Source organism: Schistosoma haematobium, chromosome ZW (genome assembly GCF_000699445.3).
Source record: "Schistosoma haematobium chromosome ZW, whole genome shotgun sequence".
Taxonomy (NCBI): Eukaryota; Metazoa; Platyhelminthes; class Trematoda; order Strigeidida; family Schistosomatidae; genus Schistosoma; species Schistosoma haematobium.
Genome location: NC_067195.1, coordinates 73,276,483 through 73,297,156, shown reverse-complemented (window position 1 = coordinate 73,297,156; position 20,674 = coordinate 73,276,483). Strand labels below are relative to the sequence as shown.

Here is a 20,674-nt window from a genome sequence, read left to right as displayed (position 1 = left end):
TATCCTAAATAGAACCAAAGAGGATCAAATTTATGCATGAGAAATGAGGTATTATCATGTGACGGTACTTTGACGAAATGAATAGACAACCTTGCAGTATTTACTTGGACTACTAGATCAGCAGCGAATCCTTATCGGCAAAAATTGTGTAAGCAGCTTTCATAGGCATTTATTATGTATCATAAAATCTGCTGCATGAACCGTGATGTCAGTTAATCTGAACTAGTGGACGTAAGTTTCGAAAAAACGTGATTTCATGAAAGCCCACAGACATGTTCATTTTGCTTTGCGTCTTCAGGTAAAGTTACTCAGAGTACTATTTTGTCCTTCGGAAATACGTCTATTATTTGAGGATCCCGGTGCCAAAACGTTTACACTTTCTTTGAATTGCATCATATCCAGAGCAAATATTCTGACCGTAACAAGCTTGATAAGTTCTTCCCATCAGTCAACTGATGAAAATCGCTGCTCAGAAAAGCCAAGGTAGGGTTTTCTGTGTGACGATACAAGTTTGTACCGTTAGAAGCAAAGAAAACGATTATCGAGACTGAACAGACTTTCGAACATTGGAGGGCGACTAATGTTATAGATTCCATTTTGTCGTTACTACAAAGACAGCCGCTTCACGAAACCTTTCGAACCCGAAATTCTTGATTACGTGGTAAATTATATTGAATCTTTCTGAGTCAACCGCGTTAACCTATATTTTATCATCTCACGTTGTGGAACGATGTCAATAAATGGCCAAAAACTATTCACATGCGAGCGAAAATAAGTAAAATTTTGTACGTGTCATTGAAGTTAGAGTGGTTTCGTTGAGACCCTCATAAAGCATGGTTTTCATACTCTAGCCATTTTTACGAACTTATTTAACCCTTGTGTTATGCTTACGTCATTTCTGTACTTATCATGATAAATTTTATCTTGTTATACCCTGCTTCTTCAAACCTATTCATTTGATGAATTCGAGAGAGTCCAATGTGAACTTAACATGATTACTTATGCTACCTATGTATTGATATATGTGTCGGTGTTTCACTGCACTGTCGCTGAAGGTCGTGACGCCGTTGCGTTTTCGAGTTTTCATCTTTGGGAAATGAATGAATATTGATGCTCGATAGCCTTGTAGTGCCTAATAAGTCCAACGATGCCTTGAAAAATGATGCGAACAATAGAGATTCAATTTTTTGCGACTACTACTCGAATCGTCAAGAAAGTATGTCGAAATAATTCTTTTAAAAATTGTCTAAAGGCTTTTCCAATCGCAGGTTGAGGGATTTTTCCAATATTTCGGAAACTTTGAGGTTTGTAGAGCATTTGGATTTATCTCGAAACTTCATCACAAATATTCCGAGTGGAATCGAACAATATAGATTGCTTACAACTTTGGATTTAAGGTATTTCAATTTTTTTATTTCAGCATTGTAATTCAGTTTCAACAAAATTTTTTCTGTCCCGAATTCGCTATGCAAACTACCGAGCCTTCGAATTTTGTTAATGTCTAACAACTATTTGTCTTCTCTTCCTGCGAATATTTGTGAACTTCAAAACTTGCAAGAGCTGGTAATTCCCCTCATAAATGTCGAACTACATTTCAGGATTTGTCATTCAACAGGTTTAAACACTTTCCTTCTTCGATTTGCTCACTTCACAGTTTAAAAGTTTTACTATTAGGATGTAACCTGATTGAAACACTTCCAGAAGGTATGTCCGTTTGAAGTATGCACTTCGAATTATGGTAATTCGGAGACGTATAACTTTTTAGCGCACATTGCATCTCTTTTATGTTTACCAGTTTTTAAGTTTTTGTTTAGAATATATATATATGGCCTATAGGTCATTTAAATATTTTCCAACGCTGATATACGGTGTCTTTGCTTGTAATTAATGCTTTCATGACAATTTACGAAATTTACTGATACCAACAAAATATCTGATGGTTCATAATTGATACATTAGCAATGCATTTTTGTGATGGAATGTCATCAGTATATTTTGTCACTCCAGAAACTAGATTTTAACTCATTTTATGGTGACCACTTCATCTTCTGGTCAATATGACAGTGTAATAGTATTTTAAAACTGAAGGTCTAAGGTATTCTATGTTGTATCATATCATTTTCAGGTTACCCTCCTTTTTTAGAATACCTTTGCAGTTATAACAAGTTTAGTAGTTCCGCATAATGGGAATACTATGAGCGTAAACTGTAAACCAGATTAAAGGTAGAGCTATTGTTTTCTCTGTTTGAAACATTTTCTAAAAATTAGTGATTACAAATATTATTAATTTCATTTGTTGAAAATTTGATATCAAAACAGCCTGATTCATCAATCGTTAATTTTAACCACTGAAAAGATAGAATTTCACTAGCCTTTGGCCAATCAAAAGACGTCAAATACATAGTTCTCTGTTTCTGAATTACCCTCGTTTTACTCTATTGACTTTTTATTAATTGAAGGAAGGCAAAGTAATGTCGGACATAAATCTGCTGTTAAAACATTGCTATACCAAAGCTAAAAGGTCGTGAATTCTTCGACATAATTTGTTTTTATTAACTTTACTATTACCTTGTCATTAAGGAGTGCGTAATGTATTGAAATAGTATTTTTTTAAACTACCCATTATTGTTTTCCCTTGTAAGAAGCGTTGTTGCGCCACTTGAAGTTATCATTTATATCCGTGTCACTTGCCCCTTAAGTAGATGGCTAAAATATTATGATCTTCACTTATCACTATACGAGAGCAACTAACGACAATCTTCATAAATCTGATTCTACATAGTAAGCATCATGAACTTGTCATTAAATACCAGCTTTTTAGTTGATGGACGAAATTCATTGTAGTGCATGTACTGACATTAGTTGGCAATCACCTTTTTTCTGACTAATTGGTTGACATTTATTGCGCTTCAGGTTTTCTTCCCCTTCCATTATAGATAATAATAATGGCGTTCTTTCTGTAAAATAGTGGATGATGTGTCACTAGCCATGATATCGATGTGTATCCGAATCATTGTTAAGTTCAGGGCTATTTGTTAACAAGTTTGATTTCATTTTTCAGTTGAGTATTGCTAAGTATCTGTAGCAATCAAACTCTGTTATCCCACCCAACAGAGTCACATCTGCGGATGATAGGAGAAATTCTGTTGAGACTAAATCTCTTTGATAATAAGTCGTGAGTTATCTACGGTTGTGCATCTGTTGGTGCCATTCACATACATGCTTTGTGTATGAAGTCAGATATCATATTATAAAATATAATTGTCTTTAGGGGCTCAGAACTCATATATTTACAAGGAGAATTCCGTAGTAACCTTTTATTTTTATATTTTCTATTTATATACATTCATAAATTATAATTTGGTCTTTTTGTACTTCAATTTTTAGACATAGTTGGTCTTCGTTGTTTGAAGATTTTGGACTTGCATTCAAACGGAGTAAAGCAACTACCTTTGAGCATTAGATTTATGTGGTGTTTAGAGAGGTTATCTCTAGAGGAAAATCCCCTATCCCCTCCCCTTTTAACTGTGAGTCTTATTAGTGAGCATGCTCAAACACATTAGTTTTTTTGAGAGCTTTATTGTGAACATATTCATCAGTTATCAACTTCACAACCCGATTTGATTCCATTCCAATAATTTAAAACAGTATGAGGTACATGGACTTAACAGAAGTGGTTTTGGTATGATGTAGAAGAATCATATCACTCTTAGATTTAATAAATAGTTAACAGCGTTTTGTGGATTTAAATTTATCTCTAAATCACATTTATTAAAAGTGAAGATAAAATATGATAGTTTCATTTGGATAGAACATTAAAGCGTTTCTTTGTTTACAAAATATTCATTTTCCAGTCAAGTTCATGTTACAAGTCTATTGTATGTTGTGGAAACCATTGAATTGCAATTTATGTACGCACATTTATGTACATATGCACTGTTCACCTTTATAATACAATTAAAAATTCCACTGTGGATTCCATCTCAAAATATTTCTCTTATTTAGTCAATATTTTCTTCTCATTCTTACGTAATTTTTATTAACAGTCAGCAAACTGATAAAACTTCCAAACTCTTCTGATAATTCGATTATAAGATTTTTTTAAAAATAACAGATTGTCACCAACTGATGATGATGTTTTTATTCTAATTATTATTTGATTAAGATTTTGTTTACTTTACTGTTAAACATATTTATCAAGAAGGTCAGATTGACGACTCAAAGTAAACTATTTCTAATCATTATACACGAATATTTAAGCTTATTCGAATTTTGAACGGGAAATTTGATGCAACAATGGAAATGATGACGTTAGAAGTTATTTTATGGAGGACTGTTTTTAATCTAAGTTTCTGCACGTTAATCCATACTCTTTAGTGTATGAAATGTTTATAGTAATGAATGAAAGCGAATATAACATCCGTTGTTTAACAAGGAAATGAAGCCTTGGTTAGAAGGATGTTATTAGGATGATAGTGATATTTAGTAGAAAAATCGAAATCTTCTCTTATGGAATAATATAAATTTTTTATGTGGAAACAGCATTCATTAGAAATTTCTATACTACTAACAATGAAGTGATGAGTTAGTAGTCTTAGCACTTTGTTTTCAATCATGTAGTAATTCCTTGACTTAAACCCTAATTCACCTAATTTAGAGTTTGATCAGTTCATCAGTATGTCACAAGGATTCATAAAAAAGTATAAATCAAATCTTGATACAATCAGTTTCTCGTTTTATATTAATAATCATTCATCAATTTCACATTTTAAGTTATTTCGATCTGGTACTTATTTATTTTCACCAGTTGGTAATATTAGCATTAATCTTCGCTTACTCATGAATAATTTAAACTAGATTATAAGCTTGAAAATATATTTGCTCATCAACTAACCAGTAAGTGTTTTCGACTTGATAGTTAGAGCTTAATGTCATTTACTATGACGAATGGGAAATCACATTTATCATATTTCATTACAATTATTCCCTGATTGTGTAACATTTTATGGATCTTATTTATTTTTCAAGAGACATATACCTTTCTTTATTTAAAAAAATAACAGATTGTTGCTCGTGGGATCCCATACATATTTGCATTTTTAAATCAACAAGCTTTATGCAATTCTAATAATACAAGTTGCGAAAAATTTCATGATTCGTTAACTCAATCGTCTTCTGCTCAGGTAACAAATACTTCAAATCAACAGAATATGATGAAACTTTCTGAAAGTCAGGATGTGAATTCAAACTCTTCTAGTCCATGTTTTGAGAGAACCGAGGTAAATACGGATTCTGACCAAAGATACATATCGAAATCTGAAATTACAAAGTAAGTTTACCCTTCATATATATATTTAAATAGATCGTTTTATCACTATTTTTCCAAGGCCTTAAACAATTTGTTAAGTAGTGGTTTTTAGTCTATATGATATCACTTTTTTCGAAACAAAGACTCTAATAGACCATAGACGTCCTTTCTCATGCCCCAAGATAGATGTATTTACTGTTTGTTTTCTAAATATTGAACATCCTCTTTCTTTATATTCATGATTCTTCCTCAAGTGGGTTTCTTTTCGTTTTATTTTACTATCCTTCGATTTCTCCTAATCTTGTCTTCGTCTATTATTTTGATAAGTACGATAAATTGAAAAGATACTTTTTTAAATTGAATCTCTACATTTTCATATCAGGCAATGTAAATCGGAAAGAGGGAAAGAAAGAGAAAAGAAACTGGACTATTGTTTTGTCATAGTCTATGATATCTCGTTTGTTCATACCAACTATCAACTAGGATGTTAAAGTCTTGTAATGAGCTCTATAAAACTAAATCACCTTTGTATTTTCTAGGTTCAGTGTTTTATAGTTTATAATGATTTTTTAGTTTATATATATGCCATTGCCATGTATATGAACATTCTCAGCCCTATTCTTAAATTATTAAAACAATAAAAATACATAAGAATCTATTTTTGCAATAAAATGAACATTAAAATAGAGTATAATGAATAATAAAATTACTATTTATTTAAAATGCAAAATTAAGAAGACAAATTTTGTCAGTGTTAATGTATATACTTTTATCGATCTGGTTTATGTAAATTACTATAAAACTACAGATGTTTGTTTTTTTGTCACTATGTGCTCTATCAATTATAACTACAGTGTTTCAAATTGGTGTATGTACATATATGCAAATACAGATAAACTTTATTCTCTCTCTCTCTCTCTATATATATATATATATATATATATATATATATATATATATATATATATATATATATATATATATATATATAGTGTATGTAAACACATGTCAGTGTACGTGTTTATGTCCAAATGCATATTTTTTTGTTTGTATTACTTCTATTTAAACCCAATGAACTCTTTCTTATATTCTATGAAGTACAAATACGTTATTAATCTTCATTATTGAAGAAAGAATAATTTATTATTGTTGAGAATATTTCTTTTCGAATATTGATTTTTAGTTAGTCCAATATTCAATATTCAAGTTCATATATATCCCATTTTTATTCGGATACTACTTAAATAATAAGTGAATAATTTATTTAGTTAGTGTATAGAGATAAAAATGGAGAATTAAAAAAAATTCAATCCTTGGTTGTGTAAACATTATTCTCTATTTCAAATTAGATTACACTCGAATGATTGGTGTTAGTAGAGTTAAGTTTTAGCAAAGTAAATAATTAAGATCAATGTATCATGTATGTGAGTTGAATCTGTTATATCTTAACGAGAATAAGGAATGATAACTGTTGGGATCTATTTGCAATTTTATACTACGCAAATATTCTTATTGTATAACTGTTGAGTAACTAGATTATGTATATTTATATTCCTCTTATTATAAGCTTTATTTTGACATCTAGACCATTATTATACAACTTACTATTCCTAAATTATGCCCAGTTAATTAATAACAGTCTCCCACAATCGCGATCAACTTTTGGTTTGATTTTGTACAAATGTTATTTCTTATTTCATGGTGTGATGTTGTCTGTTTGGCTTGTATATAAACCAGATATGTTTGAAATAAATGATTCGTATAGTGGAAGCTGGTATTAATGTCCTAGACTTAACTGGCAGAGCTAGGAAGAAAAGGACCAGTAAAGACGATAGGCTGCTTATACCAGTCGATACGTCATTTTTTGGCATAGTGTTTAGATTGTGCAAGTCGAATTCCGATTCACGAATGAGTCATGTGATAAATAGCGGGGCGTAAAGTCACAACAGAATCTGTTAGGATAAATTATGTTACTTGTTTAAATTGACTTTAGTTCCTATCATACAAATATTTCCTAGAATATTTATCTTTTTTGAGGAGATGGGGCTGAGAGATTAAGGACATTTTCATACTTGAATTTCATAAGCTAATTTAATAGTTATTACTGTTAGTTGAAGATAATTCAGTGTAGTTGGTAATGAGAATTTATTTAAAAGATATTTTCATTTATCATAGTGCCTATTTAGTAAAAAGAACTTTAACTATTACTTCAAATCATAACGATTGTTAGTGTTAAAAATTATATTGACAATCAGTTATTTGACAAAATTAGGTACATTAGTTTTATATTAATTCATGAATGTGTCGCTAATTTCTGAGTGTACATTAGTTGAATTACTGGATGCAGTTGTTGCATTTCAATATTCCAGTGACTTTATATAGTGTATAATTTTATTTGTAAGATATTTCTGTTTGTCTGTGATGCTTCATCGTAAATATTTCAGATCACTTTATTATTCTTTAGTCCGAGTTAGTCACTTAAAGTTTTCTTATCTAATACGTGATTTGATTCCTAAAGACACCAAGTAAATTATACTTGAACCATCATTTTACTCACTGCTTTCAAATATTTAAGATGTTATTTATTTAAACAAATAAATATTGGTACAAAAGGGCACCGAATACATATATGCCACACAAGTCACTTGATTTATGTGTGGGCTGTAATACTGCCCGGATGCCCAGACCAAAGCAAGTGGTTTTCTTAGGGGGTTACACCCGGAGCCTTCCACCTTAAACTCTGATCCACAAGGCAGTGGAGCAACATCAGGAGATGAAGTCCCATAGTAGTCGGTGACCAACCATTGGTTCAAACGCCATTTGTTCCTTCAGTATATTGGAGCCCACGTGGATCATTTTATTTGGGATCAGGGTTTTCCAACTCCCCTAGGTGGACTCATAGTGTCCATCAAGCTGGTTAAAGCGCTGGACATTCGCTTTTGTTCTCTCAATTTCGCAGACAACACCGGTGCCGCGAGAAAGCAGTGAGTAGGACTCTACTGACAGTGGCTGTATACGTGTGACCATGTGAGAGCATTTCAAGAGGGAGAGCTGACTTTCCCCACTCTCGGCCATACCAGGGCATCTGGGGGCATTTAAGATGTTGTTAACATCCATAGTCGAGTGATTTTATCTTCACCCTTCAGAGTTAACACTCAGTTAAATGTTTTAGCTAATATCAGTATAAGGGTTGTGGAGATTGTTAAGTTTTTGATTGAGATCATGAACCGATTAATGCTAGACCACCATTGAAATCCTTGAAGCACTGAACGGCCGTTTCGTCCAATTGTGGAACTCCTCAGCAGTGCGCATCCACGATCTCGCTCGCGGGATTCGAACCCAGGGCCTTCAATGGTGGTCTAACATCGATCGGTTCATGATCTCAATCAAAAAGTTTTAGCTAATAATTTGAAACCTTAACAACTCTACTCTATCAATTATTTTAATTGATCTCATTAAAATTAAACATTTATTCCAATCACATAACCATATTATTATTATTTATTTTGTGTTTTTGAAAAAAAAATAATAAAACTGAATAAAATATCCTACTCAAAGTCCTTCGTTGACAATTCAAAACTTTACTTATTCAACAACAAATAACAAGAATGAACAATTTGATAAACCAAATACTAAACTACACTCAAATGACTATAATTGTATTGAGAATTTTAGTCATAATGTATCAACACAATCTTGTATAAATGAAACATTGAAATCTGGATCGTCATTTAGTTCTTTATCAACTGATGATAATGAATCACTAACAATGAATATGTATTCTTCTGCTTATGAGGTATGTTATATTATACTGATATAAATTTAAATTTTTATGTATATTTTTACAGAGTCATCAGCTGATTGAAAACAATTAACATAAATGTTTGAGAAAACTGTTGCAAAATCTGTACAGCGTTTCTAAGCTAAAAATAGTTATGTAACCGATGTTATGCTTTTTGTTAGATAATGCTGATCGAATACCATCTATCAGATTACTAGTACAAATGGCTTGATATCAGCAGGAATCTGATTATCTTCAACCACATAACATGAAAAATAGGTTCAGTATTAATGTATTCATTTAGTTTGGTGGTAACGTTTCGAATTAATCTTTATCATTCACTTGGAAGTACGGATTAGAAAAATGACATAGGCTAGTATTCAGTATGAATTGATTACTTTGACAGGTCTGTTGGGGCTGAAATAACCTAATGGTAATGTCTCTGACATTATGTGGTATAATTTCGAACCTAATGGCAGGGATTATGTAAGTCATATAATAGCTGTATTACTTATTATCCATTTCTATTTATAAATGAACAATAATTACTGATATACGTTTCATCATAAGGTTTGCTTTTATTTTATCAAACAGTTCATCTTTTACTATTTCAAACTCTCTCTTTCCGTTTCTACCATATTCTCACAATCAACACTACTATTTTGTTGTCCCACCCATTAAATAACTTTATCCAACAGACTCAATCTGTAGTTAGTTTTAATTAACTAGACTGAATCTAGATGATTTGTTAAATTAGGAGTTTCGTTTTTTTTATTTAAGGATAACAATTCAATCATTGTGTATACTTCTTCATTGCATACTACTACTATTGCTTGTTAATCGACTGAGAATTGTACCAAGTAGAAAATTCACTCTAGAAGACATTAGGAAATTAACATTGATTGTATCAATAGTTCATTTACATTCTATTCTATATATGATTAAGCAGTGAAGTTGATTTGAATAACTTTTTTTTTAATGTATGTCTTTACATTATGTTTACAAACAAACAAGCAAACAAACAAAGAGATAAATACTTAAATATGTATATACATCATCATTAACAGACAAATGGGTTAGAATTTGTCTATACCTTAGGAATTGTTTGCAAAATCCGCCCATTTTTTGTATATATCTCATACAATACAGTGAACTTTTGACCAAAACGGTTTAAATTATATATATATATATATATATATATACAACGGCTATATTATCAGTATTATTATTTCCTATTACAAAAAAAAAATTAATGAAGAAAAGTTTATCATTTAGTTACTAGGTTACTTATATTCTACTACTCGAATGTTAGTTGAATGGGCATGGAAACAGTATTATTCAGTTTGTTTTAGAAATTAAACATTGAATAAATTGATTTATTATTACAATTTATTATTTTAATTTATATAAAGTGCTAACTTATTTCTCTTTATAAAATAAGAATAATAACCATAGAAATGAAGGAATTACTTCGATTACAAGTTGGTGTTAAGAAACAAAAAAATGTAATTCATTTTTATTAAAATTCAACATGTTAATTATGGAAAAGGGGATAAGAATCAACCACTACATTGAGTCATGCACTTTAAATGTGAATTACATACTATCTATCAAAACATGTGATGTTGTAGTTATTTATGGTGTATAGAAGAATATTGATGAAATCTTTGAATAATCTTGAATGATTGTATTCATCTGTTTAAGTTAGTGAAATTTAGTATTGTTTTTAGCGAAGTTGTATGCTAAATATTTTCAAGTACATTTTTTTAAAAAAAAGAATTTAACTGTTTTAGTTATAATATTATATGTATAAACGTAGCCAATGTAACAAATGTACTGATTTGTATAGATTCAATTAATTGTGTATACTATTGATACTTTTCGTTTGTTGAAATCATAGTGGGTGGGACTTTGTTTAGCCTTATATAAATAGTAGAATGAATTTCTGAACACAATTATTTGAATGTGTTCTTCTTTTTTTGGCTAGATATAATGTGCATAATAGAAATATACTTAATCTGAGTAAAAATATATCATCTTTGGGGGATTGATGATATGACTTGAATTTAGGCGTATTATCTACCGTTTAATTAATCCCAATATTGAAAGTTGTATCTATGACTAGATACAATGAAAATGAACAATTAATACATTACATTATTGAAGATGATTTTTAAAAAGAATTATTCTAGGTTCAGTTTAGGTGTTTCGATGAAAACATATTCTATAAAAATATTGATTTATATCATATTATCATAATAACCATCGTTTCAGCTATTGTCTAATCCATTATTCAGTTTCCAATTCATTTTACAAGTGTTCCAGATGTTGTTTTGAATACATGTCAATTAAAACCTTTATACATAGTTGTATTGTTTACACCTACATAAAATCTTATATTGACTTTGGTATTTTTTTAAATAGTTTGTTTGAACTGTTATTGAAGGCTGACTATAATGCCCTGGTATGGCTGAGAGTGGGGAAAGTCCACTCTCCCTCTCAAAATGCTCTCACATGGCCACGTGCATACAACCACTGCCGCGGAAGTCCTACTCACTACCTTCAATTGACGAGGATGCTGTTTAAAAAATTCCGAGGGAAAAAAGCGAATGTCTAGCGCTTCAACCGGGTTGGTAATCATGGAGAGTCCACCTAGGGGAGTTGGAAAACCTGATTCCAAACCAATGGTGCACATGGGCCCCATTACCCTGAGGGAAAGATGGTGTATGAAACTTCACCTATGGCTCTTCCAGAGTTACTGCCGGTCCCAAGCCCGGGCAAAGGAGGAGGATTGGGCATGTGGTTAGCGGCCCCATCACGTAGAAAACTAACTCGCTAAAAAACGCTAACCAGAAAAAGAAATTCAAACCATTTAAACTCTGCCCTGGGAGTTAGAAGGTCTTCATTTAGAAGAATTATGACGCCTCATGGTGAAAGTCGAGTTCCTTTGGAAGCCACGAGACCGATACCCCTTCTAACAACCAGAGCAAAAATTTTTATAGGTACATGGAACGTTAGAACAATGTGGGAAACCGGGAAGACCAGCCAAATAGCAACGGAAATGAGGAGATACAACTTGGCAGTACTGGGAATCAGCGAAACCCACTGCACCCAAGCTGGACAGAAAAGGCTAAATCCGGGAGAGATGCTGCTATACTCCGGTCACGAAAAGGACAATGCTCCACACACTCAGGGAGTCGCTCTAATGCTGTCCAAAGTAGCACAAAATGCACTTGTAGAATGAGAATCTCACAGATCCAGAATCATCAAAGCATCATTCAAAACAAAGAAAGAGGTGATCACAATGAATATTATCCAGTGTTATGCACCCACCAATGATAGCAACGACGACATTAAAGATCAATCCTTTGAGAGGCTGCAATAAATCATAGAGAAGTGCTCAAGAAAGGACCTCACCGTTCTGATGGGAGATCTAAATGCCAAAGTCGGAATAGATAACACTGGATATGAAGATATAATGGGACAACATGCATTGACTGGGAGAGAGAAACGGAAATGGAGAAAGATTTGCAAATTTGTGTGCATTCAACAAATTAGTCATAGGAGGCACAATATTTCCACACAAACGTATACACAAGGCTACATGGATCTCACCGGACCACACTACAGAGAACCAAATAGACCATATTTGCATCAAAAAAAAATTCCGAAGGACAATGGAAGATGTGAGAACCAGGAGAGGAGCTGACGTAGCTTCAGATCACCACCTAGTTGTAGCCAATTTGAAACTGAAGCTAAAAAAGAACTGGACAAGTGGACAAACAGCAATACAAAGGTTCAATACAGCCTTCCTTCGAGATACTGACAAACTCAATGAATTCAAGATAGCTCTCAACAACAGATTCCAAGCCTTTCAAGATCTACTGAAGGAAGAAGAAACTATTATGGAGGACAACTGGAAAGGTATCAAAGAAGCATTAACTTCAAAGTGTCAAGAGGTTCTGGGCCTGAAGAAGCACCATCATAAGGAATGGATCTGTATAGAAACACTGGACAGGATGAAAGAAAGGAAGAACAAGAAGACAGCAATTAACAACATCCGAACACGAACAGAGAAAGTCCAAGCACAAGCTGAATACATAGAAGCAAACAAACAAGTGAAGAGGAGCATTAGAGCCGACAGGAAGAAATACGTGGAAGAATTAGCAACGACGGCAGAAAAAGCTGCTAGAGAAGGAAATATGAAACAGCTTCACGATAGAACAAAGAAACTATCAGGGAAATACAGTAAACCAGAGAGGCCGGTCAAAGACAAAGAAGGCAAGCCAATCGCCGAAATTCAACAACAGCGAAACAGATGGGTAGAATACTTCGTGGAACTCCTGAATAGGCCGGCTCCAATGAATCCACCGAACATCGAAGCAGCACACACAGATCTTTCTATAAATGTCAACCCACCAACGACGGAAGAAATCAGAATGGCCGGTCATCAGACAAATCAAGAGCGGGAAAGTAGCAGGACCCGACAACATACCAGCTGAAGCACTGAAGTCAGACATCGAAGTAACTACAAACATGCTTCACCTTCTATTGAAAAAGATTTGGGAGGAGGCACAAGTGCTAATCAACTGGAAAGAAGGACATCTCATCAAGATTCCAAAGAAAGGAGATCTGAGCAAATGTGAAAACTACAGAGGCATTACACTACTATCAGTACCAGGGAAAGTCTTTAACAGAGTGTTGCTGAACCGGATGAAAGATGCAGTAGACGCCAAAACTTCGAGATCAGCAAGCTGGATTCCGTAAGGATCGGTCGTGCATAGACCAAATTGCTACACTACGGATCATCGTCGAACAATCAGTTGAGTGGAACCCAACACTTTACATCAACTTCATTGATTATGAAAAGGCATTTGACAGTGTGGATAGGAGGAGGTTATGGAAAATTCTTCGACACTACGGAGTTCCTGAGAAGATTGTCAATATTATCCGGAACTCAAACAACGGACTACAGTGTAAAGTAGTGTATGGAGGACAGCTGACAGACGCATTCCAAGTAAGGACCGGAGTCAGACAAGGCTGTCTACTCTCTGCCCTCCTCTTTCTTCTGGTGGTCGACTGGATTATGAAGACCTCGATATTTGAGGGAAAACACGGAATACAATAGACAGCTCAGAATCAATTAGACGATTTGGACTTTGCAGATGACCTAGCCCTCCTATCCCATACACACCAACAAATGCAGACAAAGACAACCAGTGTAGCAGCAGTCTCTGCATCAGTAAGCCTCAACATACACAAGGGGAAAACCAAGGTTCTCGAATATAACACGAAGAATAGCTATCTAATCACACTTGACGGCGAAACTCTGGAAGATGTAGAGTCCTTCACATACCTGAGAAGCATCATCGATGAACAAGGAGGTTCAAATGCAGACGTAAAGGCGAGGAATGGCAAAGCAAGGGTCGTATTCCTTCAATTGAAGAACATATAGAACTAAAAATAACTGTCAACCCATATCAAACGCAGAGTCATTATTACAGACGTTAAGACAGTTCTACTGTATGGAGCTGAAACTTGGAGAACTACTACAACCATCATCAAGTATTTATAAATAGTTGTCTACGCAAGATACTCAACATCCATTGACCGGATACCATTAGTAACAGTGTGCTGTAAGAGAGAGCAAACCAGCTTCCAGCTGAAGAAGAAATTAGGAAAATACAATGGAAATGGATAGGACATATATTACGCAAATCACCAAACCGCATCACGAGGCAAGCCCTAACTTGGAATCCTGAAGAGAAGCGGAAAAGAGGAAGGCCAAAGAACACATTACGTCAGGAAATAGAAGCACATATGGAAAGAATGAATAACAACTGGAAAGAACTGGAAAGGATTGCTCAGGAGAGGGTTGGATGGAGAATGCTAGTGAGCGGCCTATGCTGCTTCACGAGGAGTAACAGGCGTAAGTAAGTAAGTAAGTAAGTAAGTAAGTAAGTAAGTAAGTAAGTAAGTAAGTAAGTAAGTAAGTAAGTAAGTAAATGGCGTATGAACCAATTGTTGATCACCGACTATCATGGGACTGCATCTCCTGATGTTGCTCCACTGCCTTGTGGATCAGACTTTTAGATTGAAGGCTCCAGGTGTGGCCTTTTAAGGAAACCATGTACTTCGGTTTGAGCACCCGGACAATATCCCAGCCCTCACAGAAAATGAATGATTTATGTGGCTCATATCTACTTTTGGCCTCCTTGCACCTATATTTATGTGTTTAAATAAATAAATATAGTGTAACATCAAGAGTACAACAATGATAACTTTTACTATTACATTTTTTGTAGTTTTAAACAATCATAAAGATGAATTAAGAATATTTTCTGCAGATATACTTCATGTTTCTCACCTATATTTTCTTTTTTTTGCACATTACCCTAATATTGTACAATAATTCTTGACGATTATGATTTTCTACAACGTACTTTCACCTCTTGATAATAATAATGGCAACCGAACTAAAAGCTAGGATCTCGATCTTGAATTCCAGTATTCCTTCATGTATATCTTTTTACTTTTCAAAATATATTCGAAATGTTTATTTTTTTCTCATTATGATTGTGACTACATACATTCAGTTTCTTTTGTTATGGATCCTATTACTTTCATATCGTTTTGTCAATGTGATTTGATAATGTACATTTGTGTTATGCTCTATGTTGATTAAATTCGATAGGACAATACTCAAGTTTGGGTCATTTCATAGTGATACAGTAACCATAAAAAATCTTTCGACCTATTATTGTGATATAATTTAACGTCGTTGTAGACAGAAAAAATCATTGACCCACATTACATTGAGAATATAATTTTTTTAATTTTTTGAATACAAAATGAAGGTAATTCTATCGTTATCATCTATAGGACGTTATAATTTTCTTTATCAGAATGGGTTTTGTGGAGATTTTTTTTTTAGAAATTTCACTGGTTGAAATCATGAGTCGATTGAAGCTAGACCACCATGTAAAACCTGGAAGCACTGGACGGCCGTTTCGTCTTAGTATGTGACTCCTCAGTAGTGCGCATCCACGATCCCGCCCTCTGCGAGACTCGAATTCAGGGCCTTTCAGTCTCGCGCATGAGCGCTTAACCATTGGACCACTGAGCTGGCATCCAACGGTGTTAATGTCTAACTTCAACCAATCCACTAAGTTGCGCCACCGTACACCATTGTCTTCAGTGAGTTCGTATCTCACAACAGACCTGGTTGAACTCCACTGGTAACGACTGATAGGTCCTGGGTCCGAATCTCGCGGGGGGCGGGATCGTGGACGCGCAGTGCTGAGGAGTCTCATACTAGGACGAAACGGCCTTCCAGTGCTTCCAGGTTTTACGTGGTGGTCTAGCTTCAATTGACTCATGGTTTCAACCAGTATAATTTTCTTTGACAAATGAATACTCAAAAACTTGTTTTATCTTCATATGGGTAACGTTGTCACAATCTATATGTTTCATCGAGTACACTATGGTAATAAGTGGTTGATACAATTGCAGACTAGTATGGATGATTACGTAATGTATCGTGTATATTAGTCATCCTATACGCTTTTTAAGTATGTGTATGTTAGTGCAACAACCTTTCCAAGGTCATTCTAATTACAATCGGTTGACGCAATAAATTTTCTCCTTTATTGTAGCCAATAAAAACCAATTTAGACCATTATATAACAAAATGTTTGAGTAGGATTTTACACCAAAAACCAGCATACAATCTTTTTGTTTAGTGACTAGTCATTTTAATAATAACATGAAAATTTAATAAAAGTAATAATAATAATAATAATAGTCAGGCGATACTATGGCTAATTAAAAGCTCTTGTTTGTACTTAAACAGCTACATAATTTGTATATAAACTGATGAAACTATTCGGTTGTTTAAGCTATAGCGATTAGAACTAAGTATGAATATGTTACCAAGCCATCGAAAATTATAAATTCATTTCTAGGGATGTGTCATCTTTCCTAATTAATTTGCTGCTTCAGTTTATATTATTGTGAGAATTATATGTATATACTAGTCGCTGTGACTTATTTTCACTTATATTTTTTTATGGATCCCGACAACATATCGTTATTGTTACCCACTAAGTCTGCATCTGCTACTGTTGACCAGTTCAAAATGTATGTGACTTCACCCAGTGGTTGTACGTTTAAATTTCATTGTAGTGATTAAAATGTAAATCGATTACACGTAGTATCGTAAATGAATAAAATCATTATTGTCGCCGTATGTAACATGTTTAAAATGTTAATTATAACTTTGAATCAAAAATTAATGTGTTGTCGATTGAGTTATATTGAGATTGTATTCCATGAAGAATTTCAATGATTTGCTATACAGGCATGCTTTTAACAAGAGTTTGTAAAATGTAAACCATTGCATTAAAACAGGCCAAGGTAATTAGTTTAAATTAATCTCAGTAGGCTATTTTAGGTAAATAATGGTTGGCAATGATTGATACTTAGTAACTAATGTCAAATTAAACCCATCACCTGATCATCGAAATGATGATCATACCACTAACCGTAACGTTTGAAAGATGAGTTACCAATCTATTACAGGGTTTCTTTTAGCTAAAAAAACCAGATATCGTACTTTTTTGATTCGTCATATGAGAAATAATTATTCCAAAAATAGAAATCATTGTGGAACCAATGTACCTTAAAAAAATTGCATATATAATTTCTTTTCTTTGTTTTTTAAGCATTAGTTATACCTACATCACATTTAGTATTCTCTCATGATAAATCAACGCATCACATTGTTAAGAAGTAAAATTTTCCAGTGATTAATTTTAGAAGTACACTTGATTTATCTTTAGATATCAATCTAAACTCAACAATCTTTACAACCCTATACTGATAATTATCATATTCTCACTAGTGACTAGCTTCAAGATGGATTTCCTGGAGTTCTAATAAGAAACCATGACCAGTGGAGTTCAACCGTATCTTTAAATTGTTAAGTACATATAGTACGATAACAGTAAAACTTCTATAATATATTTAAGAAATTGTCAATTGTTATAACTAATACAGATAGAACGATGGGAGAATCAGTGTTTATTTTTCTATGTCGTACAATATTTTTGTCAAATTATTTTATTACACTTTACTGCACTGATAAGTGGGAAAACCCTAATTCGGAATTGCGACTCAACCAAATAGAAAGAATTCTGAAAGTCTATCTGTCAGAAGAATCTTATTATTAGGATTATTTAGAATTGACTTCTGCTTGAATAGTGAACAACATACCAGTACGACTCCGTACATATTTATAAAGACAATACTTTTTGATAGCAATTTTTTTATATCGGCTTTGGCTTAAGTATTTCAAGGGTAGTATTTTAAAACATTAAGTGTAGCTCAAACACCAGAGTGTAGCTTATTGATATGTATAGTACACACACTTACTGTTCCGAATAACAGAAAATATATTTTCTGCCCCTTTTTTTAATTCCAGTTCAGTAATAGACCATTATAGGTCTTTGTATGAGATGTGAAGTTCACTCTGTATTTGGTTATATCAGTCAGCTAATACTAAAAGAAAATATTTCACAACTAATAGACAATGTCAAAAGAATTTGTCAATGTTCAACTTTTATTTAAAGCATATGTTTGACATTGCTTCAAAGCGATTAGTGCATAATTCGTTATAGAAAAAAACATTGTTAGATTACTTTTATATATTATTTTCATAGAAGATCTTCTGAAGATATTATGCGAAATACCCACTGTAACAATTGTCAGAGTCTGATTATTCAAACTGATTTACCATATTCCGATGAAGTACGATATTTATGCAAAATACAATGACATAGATGATCCCAAGTCTTTGAAGAGTTACTCAATAGACCTATGGATTCTAACTAACCCTTTGCTTATGAGGCAAAAGACCTCAAGATAAAAGATTGTAAGTGTTTGGAATGTAATACATTCTAACCCCTTAATAATAATCGATTAATCAACAATCCATAAAAACTAGCAGTAAAGGATTGTCAAGATTGTAAAATTTCCTTAAAATCATAAATCAATCTAAGTTATATCACTATTGAATACTTATAAGTACTGGATCATCGTTTTGTTTAAATATGCAACTACTCAATAGTGAACATGCACAATTTCATACGTGGGAATTCAACCAAAGACACAGGATTCATAACAAGTTTAGGCATTCAATTTCTAAGTTATATTATATTATTATGAAATAGATTGTATGCATTTTATTATATTCTTAGTTTAACTATCAATTTTATTGAAGCAAACATTTACTAAGCAAGATACAATTAAGATATGATAATATAGAATGAAAATCTATCATAGTTATATTGTCTAAACTTGAAATTCTTTTTTTTTCTTTTTTTTTATGTTTCTATGTTACAGAATGTTATTCTTGATAAGAATGAAAATGAAGTTTTCTATTTACCATCAAATATTTCACAACAATTGACACAAACTATTAATAACTCCCAAGGTGAGTTCATTAGTATCATATTTGAATATTTCATTTTAAAACATTAAATTATTGAGATGGTGGAGAAAATTTGTAGCTCAGGTGAATGATTTTATCTGAAGTTTGTACTGATGATGTCGTTCAGAAGAACGATAAAAACTCCACAACCAAACCATCCAGCTCAGAGAATAAAACTCCATCAAAAAATGTTTCCATTATTATTTACTTTATTCATTTTATTTCTTTTTTTCTTTTTCTTCTATTAATTACTATTTTGAGTAGTAATATTATAGAAATCAAATCAATCAATCATATCTCACTAGTTATGAAATGAATTTCCTATAGTCTTATTACACTGTCATAATCATTTGAATTTGTCTAATGATTATGAAAAAGATAAATCTACATTTCTAATTATTTATAGTTAAAATCAATTTTAAACAAAAATATTTATTCACTTATACAAATTATTTTGTTAAATACCTTAATAAATAAATAAATGAAATAAATTTATGTCATTCATGGTAATAGAATTCATTGATGATTATTAAATTATTGTGATAATACTTACTTACTTACGTCTGTTACTCCTAATGCAGCATAAGCCGCTGACCAGCATTTTCCAACGTACTCTGTCTTGGGTCTTCCTTTCTAGTTCTGTCCAATTTTTGTTCATTTTTCTCATGTCTATCTTCATTTCTCGATGTAATGTGTTCTTCGGTCTTCCTCTCCTCCTTTGACTTTGAGGAGTTCATGTGAGGGCTTGCCTTGTGACGCAGTTGGGTACTTTCCTCAATGTATGTCCTATCCACTTCCAGCGCTTCTTCCTGATTTCTTCCTCCGCTGGGATCTGGTTTGTTCTCTCCCACAGTACGTTGTTTATGATAGTGTCCGGTCAACGAATCCGAAGTATTTTGCGTTGACATCTGTTAATAAACACTTGTATCTTCTGGATGATGGCTTTCGTAGTTCTCCAGGTTTCCGCCCCAGTAGACAGTAGAACTGTCTTGATTTTTGTATTGAAAATCCTGATCTTTGTGTTGGTTGACAGTTGTTTTGAATTCTAGATGTTCTTCAGTTGTAAATATGCTGCTCTTGCTTTGCGGATTTGCGC

General features: G+C 32.9%; 1 protein-coding gene across 3 annotated transcripts in view; it reads left to right on the top strand.

Annotated features, from left to right (window-relative positions):
* Positions 1-955: 955 nt before the first annotated feature.
* Positions 956-20,674, top strand: part of MS3_00004350 (uncharacterized protein) — a 44,038-nt gene continuing 24,319 nt past the window's right edge. For 2 of the 3 annotated variants that reach the window (XM_035730678.2, XM_051212257.1), the window contains exons 1-8: positions 956-1,216; positions 1,253-1,397; positions 1,434-1,563; positions 1,599-1,704; positions 3,388-3,527; positions 5,064-5,329; positions 8,867-9,104; positions 19,491-19,581. In XM_035730678.2, coding sequence (XP_035586856.2) covers positions 1,111-1,216; positions 1,253-1,397; positions 1,434-1,563; positions 1,599-1,704; positions 3,388-3,527; positions 5,064-5,329; positions 8,867-9,104; positions 19,491-19,581 — 1,222 coding nt within the window. In that variant the 5' untranslated portion in view covers positions 956-1,110. Of the gene's footprint in view, positions 1,217-1,252; positions 1,398-1,433; positions 1,564-1,598; positions 1,705-3,387; positions 3,528-5,063; positions 5,330-8,866; positions 9,105-9,156; positions 10,323-19,490; positions 19,582-20,674 lie in introns of those variants that run through there. The other variant, XM_051212258.1, reaches the window with a different exon arrangement.